Raw genomic sequence first — 10,599 nt, forward strand, 5'->3', positions numbered from 1 at the left:
TGACCCAGCACCCATAATAAAGTCATAAAAGAACCAAATTTCATGAATGTTTTTTGTGACAAAGAAGTATCTGTTCCAATCACTCTATCAGAGAAAAATCAGAGTTGTAGAAATAACTGGAAACTCAAGAGAGCCATGACATTATGTTCTTCACAAGTGTATGTAAACTTTTGACCACAACTGTATATATGTTAAGGTTTTTTTTCCCCCATTATCATCATAATTTATAAATCTAATAAAGTTGCTCAATCTTATCAATGTTTCATCCACATGCACGTTACAAATACAATATTATGTTAATCCTCTTAGCAGCAGGTCGTCTGTCTTACTAGATGGCAAACTACATCAGTGGGAAAAAATACAAAAAGCAGCTGTGTGTTTTATAATTCTATATGGACATCGAATATTTCATTAAAATGTTAAATGAGCAGCATTTTAAGGTGTGCTGCTTTCATGTCGCTGGAGAGATGAGGTGTTAATGTATTGGGTGTTATGTTTTCTGGGCTGTCACTAAACGCTCCGTGTCTGGCTGGAGTGAAAGAGGGCATCACGTTAGTCGTGTTCCGTGCTTTCAGTTGCCAATAAACCATTAAAAAACCCTAACTCTCCATAAACCTCTCAGCAAGTACTGTAAGAACAGCATCTTACTTTTTATAGAAAGTATTTTGATATGAATTTACATTTTAACAATGAAATCCAACTGACGGGGAAATTCTCGTTACGTCGCCAGCGCAAAAACAGAACTTGTGAACTTCTTGTACTGGATTCACTCTGTTTTTACTAGTCTTTTCCTGCTTCACAAAGTTATGAAGCAGTGTTGAACCAAGCCATGATATCAATTACTTTATATTCAAGTGCAGTAATGTAGTTTTAAAAGAGAAAATGTATATAAAGGTGATATTGGTGGAGCATCGAAATTGGCCATTGCCACTAGGGCTGCAGCTATTGATTATTTTAGTAGTCGATTAATCGATGAACTAGTTAGTTCGAATAATCGAGTAATCGGATAAGGAACATGAAAAATTAAAATACTCGGGATAAGCCTCAAACGGTATAAAAAAAAAAATAAATGAGGATCTATGTACAACAAAAGAACAATTGGCTAACTTACATAGCAAAAGTCCACTAGCTTAAATGCTATACAAATGTTTTTTGTTTTTTGTTTTTTTTTTACAATGCTCTTAACAAATGGTTCAGACTCATATTCCCACAAAAATTGGCTAAATATACCTATAAACTAAATTACGAACGAATTAAAAAACATTAGCCCAAACAAAAACGTAGCTTACATTGGTATTAACAGGGAGCAGTTGGATTCAGCCATGTGAAATGAGGCAAACCAGAGGGCAGTGCATCCACCCTAATCAATAAAACTAAATGTAAACACTTTCAAAATAAACCATTACAACGCCACTTCAATTAAACAAATACTCGAAGCAACAAAATTTAATTCGAATATTTTTTTATTATCGAATAATCGAGTTAATCGATTAATCGTTGCAGCACTAAATGCCACACAGCTGGGTATCGGAATGGTATTGGTAGCCAAAAAATAGTAGTGGTGCAAGAGCTAGGATATGTGTATTGTTTCCATACCAAGGGAGTGTGGGTGTTCCATCTCGAGTTCCTCTTGATAGCGCCGACAACAGCAGTAATTTCACCTTGGACAATGTAGATACTTTTGTCCACCATGCTGAGTTCTGAAAAATGAAGGTGTGAATTACTGATTTTAAACCAATATTTTTAGTTAAGCGAGGGTCCATGATGTGTATTTAGACAATACAGAACAGTAACACTGGATTATTCGAAATCAAAAACACTTTGCCTCTGAAAAGCAGTTTTAAAGGTAGATGAGCAGCATTAGACAAACATCAGAGAACATTAAAAAAAAAAAAAAAAAAACATTCAAAAGTGCTTCAGTTAGAAATCCAAGATATTGTCAACGAGAACGTGCTCTGTACGTAACAATAAAGTACTATGTGTATTCAGACTGTTTAAGGGCTGAACAATTGTATTAAGGCAAGTAAGGGTCATTGTTGAAAAGTTGGACTGAAGTGGTTAAGAGCAATTACTCAGATATAGTGTACTAGTGACGTCACATCAAGAAGTTAAGAGCAACAAAGCACATGCACGATGAATTTCATTACTGATCTGCGATCCATAACAGTGGCTTAAAATCCTACAGAATTTGACAGATCTGTGGAAGAGGTGCCTAAATATCGATCGTGAGCAACTGGTACAGCTCAAAGACAGCATCAGTCGATCACATCTTAATCTTGCTTTAATGAGGAAAAATGCCAGTAGTTTGTTCTACCTACCTTGCTATTGGATTTATATTTTGATTGACATTAAGGTAAACCAGTCAAGCTTTCGCGGAGGAATCAATGTCAGACCCTCTTAAGCCTATTACCTAAGCTTGACTAACATTCATGAGAGCAACTCGGAGCTCGTTTTTGCTCGGCTCACACAACACGGCAAACCACAACATCTAACCTCCTTTTCCTCCTGTTCCTTTTTGTTTGCTTCTGCAGAGTCTGATTCTCATCAATATGGCTAGGTTCATAGTCAGGTCTTAATGCACAAATCCGATTTTTTGTCATGTTTGGTCTTTTTGCATGCCCGTTCAGACTACCATTCTCAGTCACGGCTCAAAAAGTGTCGCTCATGCGTATAAGACCAATAATAAACACGTCACAAAATCGCGCAGTTTAGTTACCAGTATGCACAGATTGGCACTGGCAGAGCTACTTCATCACGCGAATTCAACTGTTGCTAAGCAATACAAATGCATGAAACAAAAATATTGGAAACGACATTAGGTCACCTTAAAACAATTGACAAAGAAATATCCATAATACATGCGACAAAAACTTTAAGCTCAGATTGAGGAACAAAGTAAAAACCTACAGTTGTGACAAGTGGTCATCATCTGTGTGGAATTTTTAAAAATTGCAAATAAATGAATACGATACCACATAAATTTGGAGAATTTGTATAAATTTATGTCTGTACAAACCAACTGGTGGATGTACAGTGCTGCTCAAAAGTTTGTGAACCCCCTCAACATTTTGGAATTTTCTATTATTTCAACCTGATTTCCTAATCAATCAATTCAGTATTTTTTTTTTGTTTTTTTAACAGTTGTGTTGTCGAGACTAAATTAAAAAGAGTTTTCATCAACTGATGTAGGTGCAAAATTGAACTGTTTGGTCACAACCAAAACCGCCATGTCTGGCGAAAAGTCAACACTGCATACCACCAAAAGAACCTTCTCCCAACAGTGAAGCATGGAGGTGGGAATGTCAAGATCTGGGCTTGCTTTTCATCCTCAGGACCTGGACAACTCCACATAGTCCAGGGGATCATGAATTCTGAGGAATATTGTCAAATCCTAGAACATAACCTGACGCCATCTGTTTTGAAGTTAAAGCTTGGCAGAAGGTGGATCATGCAACATGATAATGATCCAAAGCATTCCAGCAATACAACCAAGGAATGGCTGAAAAAGAAGAAGATTCGTGTTCTGGACTGGCCCAGTCAAAGTCCTGACCTAAATCCCATTGAAATGCTGTGGCGGGACCTGAAGCGAGCAGTTCATGCCAGACGCCCATCAAACCTCTCTCAACTGACTGCGTTCTGCAAGGAAGAATGGGCAAAAATCCCCCAAAGTAGATGTGAGAGGCTGATTAGTCACTACAGAAACCGTTTGGTTGAGGTAATCTCTGCAAAAGGAGGCGCAATATCCTATTAACTGAAGGGGTTCACATACTTTTGCACACATGATATCTGAGTTTTTCTTAAATCAACCACTTTTGTTAAATAAAGAATGACAATATAACTATTTCTTTTGTTTCAGTCACCAGAGTGTCCAAAACATTGACTTATTTCAAAGAAACAAAGGAGGGTACACTCTTTCTGTCCTGTCTCTTCAATGCCAAGCTTGGCTGCACGTCGGCCGTGAATAAACACCTCAAGCGCCGTCGCCCAGTTTGTCGGTCCATCTAACATGTTTTATTGAAGTTGCTGAGCCTGTCGCGATATGCAATGTGCCCATTTATCGCACGGCAAATAAAAATGCGGTCGGTAATTTTCACGGCTGCCTTTTATCGCTGCGCACGTGCCTGCATACATTGGTGCGTGCGTGCTGATGGCATGTGAGACTCCTTTCTCTTATCAACACGCTGTAGAATTAAAGTTCAGACATATAAAATAAGAAAACACATGTATATTACACCCTGTAACGTTAGCACTGCTACACTGAGGTGAATGGGGGGGAAAGGCAACCTACCGGTACTTTAGCCTGCTATGAAACATGGGCAGTCGTCTCGTGAAAGCAAACTTGCGGTTAAAAGGTGACACTTCAAACATGAAAAATCGCTGGTTAACAGCATTTGCAAACGAAAAAAATGACAAAAAAATCTATTATTGACACTACATGCAATGACAAAAAGTGCTTTTTTTGCGGCGTGTAAAGCTGAAGTTAGCGGTTTAGCGAACATACTTCCGGTGAACATTTCAAAATAAAAGCATGTGATATTCGTCATATAAATAACGATTTCTGGAGTTAACCCCGCATACTTCAGAATTTAGATTCTACACTAAGAATACCTTTAAAATGACACCCTTTAAGAAAAATCTGATTGGCAATGAATAATTATTATAATTATTATAAAACTATTATATATAGTACTATACTATAATATTAATGCTAGGTGTTTTTTTAAGAATTGTTTTGAATCATGTTGGAAAGGCGAAGTCAGTGTTCTGAATCTGTTTACATTCCATTCTTTTGCACTAGTTAATTCAATCAACATTTGAACTTATTGTTTATTCGTGATTTATTATTGTTATTTTCGTGTTTATTTGTACTTTAATAAATAATTTAAGTGTTCCAATATGTTTTTGTGAATTGATAAGCGTCAACAAAAACTTAATTGCTAAATTAGTAAAAAAAAAAAAAATAATAATTATTAGATTAGTCGACTAATCGTAAAAATAGTCGGCTGACTAATCGGGAGAAAATTAGTCGTTTGGGACAGCCCTAATTTTTATTATTTAATTACAGGTGTTTTAGCTCATTTCAATTCATTTTATTTAAATGGGCTATTACTTATTTTATTGTGTGTTTGTATTTTACAATTGTGATGTAATATTCATTTATATTGTATATTTTATGTTGTATAACTTTAGTTGCTATGTGAATATTAGTTCCTACTTGTTTTGTTGTGGTAGGAGGGTTTTGTATTGAACACGGGGCCGTGTTGGTTATTATTATAGCAGAGAAGACAGCAGTAAATCAACAAAGACAAGTCAACTGTGCCCTGATCTACCACTCAAGAGATCTGATGGACTCAAAAAGTGGGTTACGATTGCATATTAGTTTGAAAATCGACCGGACCCACCGTATTTTTACACGTGTGACTTCCGGTCTGCCCGGTCTGCCAGTGATTAGTATTGACGCAGGACTGTCCTACCGTGTTGGTCCTCATCATAGTAGAGAAGACAGAGTAAATATAATCTACACAAAGAAACTGTAACCCGATCGACTCACAGCCTCGAAAAGTTAAAGGTTACATTACGTCAGAAACTCGTTCGGTACGTCTCCGTTCCGAACCGAGCACCAAGTAGCGAAACGGTTCAATACGAATACATGTACCGTTACACCCTTACTAGCGAACCTAAGTAACTTTTTATCTAAAATACGAAATCGAAAAAAAACCTGACTTGAATCTATCTTTAAATGATGAAACAGTTTTAAAACTTTCACATGTCAAAAGTAGACAGAAGGGAACTAATGCAGTGACGGGAGCAATTTTAACAACTTTAACGGTTGAGTCACAACATTAGATGACTTCCATACATACAGTGGGGAGAACAAGTATTTGATACACTGCCGATTTTGCTGGTTTTCCCACTTGAAAAGCATGTAGAGGTCTGTAATTTGTATCATAATTTCTCTTCAACTGTGAGGGACGGAATATAATACAAAAAAAACAGAAAATCACATTGTATGATTTTTAAATAATAAATTTACATTTAATTGCATGAAATACAGTGCCTTGCAAAAGTATTCGGCCCCCTTGAATCTTGCAACCTTTCGCCACATTTCAGGCTTCAAAAATAAAAATATGAAATTTAATTTTTTTGTCAAGAATCAACAACAAGTGGGACAATCGTGAAGTGGAACAACATTTATTGGATAACTTAAACTTTTTTAACAAATAAAAAACTGAAAAGTGGGGCGTGCAATATTATTCGGCCCCTTTACTTTCAGTGCAGCAAACTCACTCCAGAAGTTCAGTGAGGATCTCTGAATGATCCAATGTTGTCCTAAATGACCGATGATGATAAATAGAATCCACCTGTGTGTAATCAAGTCTCCGTATAAATGCACCTGCTCTGTGATAGTCTCAGGGTTCTGTTTAAAGTGCAGGGAGCATTATGAAAACCAAGGAACACACCAGGCAGGTCCGAGATACTGTTGTGGAGAAGTTTAAAGCCGGATTTGGATACAAAAAGATTTCCCAAGCTTTAAACATCTCAAGGAGCACTGTGCAAGCCATCATATTGAAATGGAAGGAGCATCAGACCACTGCAAATCTACCAAGACCCGGCCGTCCTTCCAAACTTTCTTCTCAAACAAGGAGAAAACTGATCAGAGATGCAGCCAAGAGGCCCATGATCACTCTGGATGAACTGCAGAGATCTACAGCTGAGGTGGGAGAGTCTGTCCATAGGACAACAATCAGTCGTACACTGCACAAATCTGGCCTTTATGGAAGAGGGGCAAGAAGAAAGCCATTTCTCAAAGATATCCATAAAAAGTCTCGTTTAAAGTTTGCCACAAGCCACCTGGGAGACACACCAAACATGTGGAAGAAGGTGCTCTGGTCAGATGAAACCAAAATTGAACTTTTGGGCCACAATGCAAAACGATATGTTTGGCGTAAAAGCAACACAGCTCATCACCCTGAACACACCATCCCCACTGTCAAACATGGTGGTGGCAGCATCATGGTTTGGGCCTGCTATTCTTCACCAGGGACAGGGAAGATGGTTAAAATTGACGGGAAGATGGATGCAGCCAAATACAGGAACATTCTGGAAGAAAACCTGTTGGTATCTGCACAAGACCTGAGACTGGGACGGAGACTTATCTTCCAACAGGACAATGATCCAAAACATAAAGCCAAATCTACAATGGAATGGTTCAAAAATAAAGGTATCCAGGTGTTAGAATGGCCAAGTCAAAGTCCAGACCTGAATCCAATCGAGAATCTGTGGAAAGAGCTGAAGACTGCTGTTCACAAACACTCTCCATCCAACCTCACTGAGCTCGAGCTGTTTTGCAAGGAAGAATGGGCAAGAATGTCAGTCTCTCGATGTGCAAAACTGATAGAAACATACCCCAAGTGACTTGCAGCTGTAATTGGAGCAAAAGGTGGCGCTACAAAGTATTAACGCAAGGGGGCCGAATAATATTGCATGCCCCACTTTTCAGTTTTTTATTTGTTAAAAAATTTTAAATTATCCAATAAATTTTGTTCCACTTCACGATTGTGTCCCACTTGTTGTTGATTCTTGACAAAAAATTAACATTTTATATCTTTATGTTTGAAGCCTGAAATGTGGCGAAAGGTTGCAAGGTTCAAGGGGGCCGAATACTTTTGCAAGGCACTGTAAGTATTTGATACATCAAAAAAATCGAACTTAATATTTAGAACAGAAACCTTTGTTTGCTATTACAGATACCAAACGTTTCCTGTAGTCCTTGACGAGGTTTGCACACACTGCAGCAGGGATTTTGGCCCACTCCTCCATGCAGATCTTCTCCATAGCCTTCAGGTTTCAGGGCTGCTGCCGGGCAACACGGATTTTCAGCTCCCTCCATAGATTTTCTATCGGGTTCAGATCTGGTGACAGGCTAGCCCACTCCAGGACCTTAAGATGCTTCTTACCAAGCCACTCTTCAGTTGCCTTGGCTGTGTGCTTTGGGTCGTTGTCATGCTGGAAGACCCAGCCACGACCCATCTTCAGGGTTCTCACTGAAGGAAGGAGGTTGTCAGCCAAGATCTGGCGATACATAGCCCCATCCATCCTCCCCTCAATACGTTGCAGTCGTCCTGTACCCTTGGCAGAGAAGCAGCCCCAAAAAAATGATGTTTCCTCCTCCTCCATGTTTCACGGTTGGGATGATGTTCTTGGGGTTGTACTCATCCTTCTTTTTCCTCCAAACACGACAAGCCGAGTTTAGACTAAAAAGTTCCATTTTGGGCTCATCCGACGACATGACCTTCTCCCATTGCTCCTCTGGATCATCCAGATGGTCAGTGGCAAACTTCAGACGTGTCTGGACATGCACTGGCTTCAGCAGCGGGACCTTGCGTGCGCTGTAGGATTTTAATCCATGACGGCGTAATGTGTTTCCGATGGTTTTCTTCAAGACTGTGGTTCCAGCTCTCTTCAGGTCATTGACCAGGTCCTGCCATGTAGTTCTGGGCTGATCCCTCACCTTCCTCATGATCAGTGATGCCCCACGAGGTGGGATCTTGCATGGAGCCCCAGAACGAGGCAGATTGACCGTCAACTTGAACTGCTTCCATTTTCTAATAATCGCTCCAACAGTTGTTACCTCCTCACCAAGCTGCTTGCTTATTTTCCTGTAGCCCATCCCAGCCTTGTGCAGGTCTATTATTTTATCCCTGATGTCCTTACACAGCTCTTTGGTCTTGGCCATTGTGGAGAGGTTGGAGTTTGTTTGTTTGAGCATGTGAACAGGTGTCTTTTATAGAGGTAACAAGTTCAAATAGGTGCAGTTACTCCCGGTAATGAGTGGAGAACAGGAGGGGTTCTTAAAAAAGAACTAAGAGGCGAAATATTTACTAGTTGGTAATGTATCAAATACTTATTTCATGCAGTTAAATACAAATTTATTATTTAAAAATTATACAATGTGATTTTCTGGATTTTTGTATTAGATTCCGTCCCTCACAGTTGAAGAGAACTTGTGATACAAATTACAGACCTCTACATGGCTTGCAAGTGGGAAAACCAGCAAAATCGGCAGTGTATCAACTTGTTCTCCCCACTGTAGCAATGATTACTAACTAGTTATCGCAATATCCGCAATACCCCTGTGTCTAGTTAAGTTTAGGGTAAAGATTTGGGCTAGGGCCAATTGTCCCAAAAACCCTTTGAACTTCACATAGTGGGACCGTGTTTTTTTTTTTTTTTTTGGGGGGGGGTAAAAAAAAAGAAAAAAACATGACAATAACACCATTTACTTTGCCAAGTAATTAATTACTCTTACATTCAGGTAACTGACAAACTCAATTACTTTGTGGAGAAGTAATTTGTAACTGTAATTAATTGCTTTTTTAAAGTAACAACACTGCCGGCTACCCTCCTTAAAGTTAATTAGTGCCGGTGAAAGCGATACAGACCCCCTCAAGATATAAAAAAGGTGTCATTCAACTAGTTGTCAGTCGACATATTATCACAAATGTTATGAAAATATTTTATAAAGGTTGAAAAGTTACCTAGTGTTGCTTGAACAAAAGTGTTTTAAAACTGTCCCAAAAGGACTCACGCATCCCTAACAGAGTCAGGTCAAATGACACTTATCTGACAGTAGCTTGCAGTTCACCTCAATTACCATATGCAGTTTGAAATTCCCATAAAAATAGCGCATCTTAAATACCCATTCCACATATTATCTTCACTCAAAATCTTTTATAATTACAATAGCAAATGACGTCATGCAGATGTTAGCTCGTGTCGGTCAGCAGTGACTTGGTGCAAGGACAGTGACTGATGGCCAGTGACCCAACTCAAGAGTAAAATTTAATTCGAACAAAAACAGACTTAAAAAATCTACTACAATTCAATGTGTCATTTGCATTTTAATTCACCGAGATTCATCGTGTATACAGCCTGCAAACAGTATTAGTGTTTTTTATTATTATATTTAATCTGTCATGAGTATAGTTGCCGCAAATATTTCTACCCCAAAGGTTCGTCAGAAATTAAATGGGCATTACCTGCGTGTGAGACTTCTACTTTTAAAGACGGACCTCCGTAGAAGCTAGCTGAGAAAGCTAGCAGCTAGCCGGCCACCAGAGAGTGGAGACCAGTATTGTACTTCAATCCAGCACAACATAGGGACAAACTACAATTTCGGCACATCTCATAGCGTGATAGAATGCATTTCTTAGCTAGCGCTTATTCATTCGATTCATAAAAAATGACAAACAATTAGGAAAACTACAACACCTTGCAGTGGCTGTCAGTCTTTAGTAAACACACTGACGTGGAAAAGCAGTGTGCTCTCAACCGAGCTTGGTTACAGCATTTTGATTGACAGTTTTTCAGAAACACATTTATGCAGAATGATAAGGATGACCATAATAGAGCCACTTCAAAATGAGAAATGTTCAGGTTTTTTATTAATTAAATGATATATATGCACTCATACAAATTTAGAAGATTAATCGTATTTGATTGAAAAATTTAGAGGTGGGACGCAGACGGCAGTAAGGTTGGCTGATCTGGTGAGCGGAAATTACGTCATTTTCTTCACGCTCCCGTCACAGGCGAATG

The 10,599-nt window shown here is 38.8% G+C and overlaps 1 protein-coding gene across 9 annotated transcripts in view; it reads right to left on the reverse strand.

Annotated features, from left to right (window-relative positions):
* gbf1 (golgi brefeldin A resistant guanine nucleotide exchange factor 1) overlaps window positions 1-10,324 on the reverse strand; it is a 104,919-nt gene extending 94,595 nt beyond the window's left edge. For 8 of the 9 annotated variants that reach the window (XM_057847538.1, XM_057847539.1, XM_057847535.1 and 5 more), the window contains exons 1-2: window positions 10,041-10,317; window positions 1,597-1,700 (exon numbers count right to left, since the gene is read on the reverse strand). In XM_057847538.1, the coding sequence (XP_057703521.1) occupies window positions 1,597-1,692 (96 nt within the window). In that variant the 5' untranslated portion in view covers window positions 1,693-1,700; window positions 10,041-10,317. Of the gene's footprint in view, window positions 1-1,596; window positions 1,701-10,040 lie in introns of all 9 variants that reach the window. The other variant, XM_057847533.1, reaches the window with a different exon arrangement.
* Window positions 10,325-10,599: the final 275 nt, after the last annotated feature.

The sequence above is a fragment of the Corythoichthys intestinalis genome, chromosome 10 (genome assembly GCF_030265065.1).
Source record: "Corythoichthys intestinalis isolate RoL2023-P3 chromosome 10, ASM3026506v1, whole genome shotgun sequence".
Lineage (NCBI taxonomy): Eukaryota > Metazoa > Chordata > Actinopteri > Syngnathiformes > Syngnathidae > Corythoichthys > Corythoichthys intestinalis.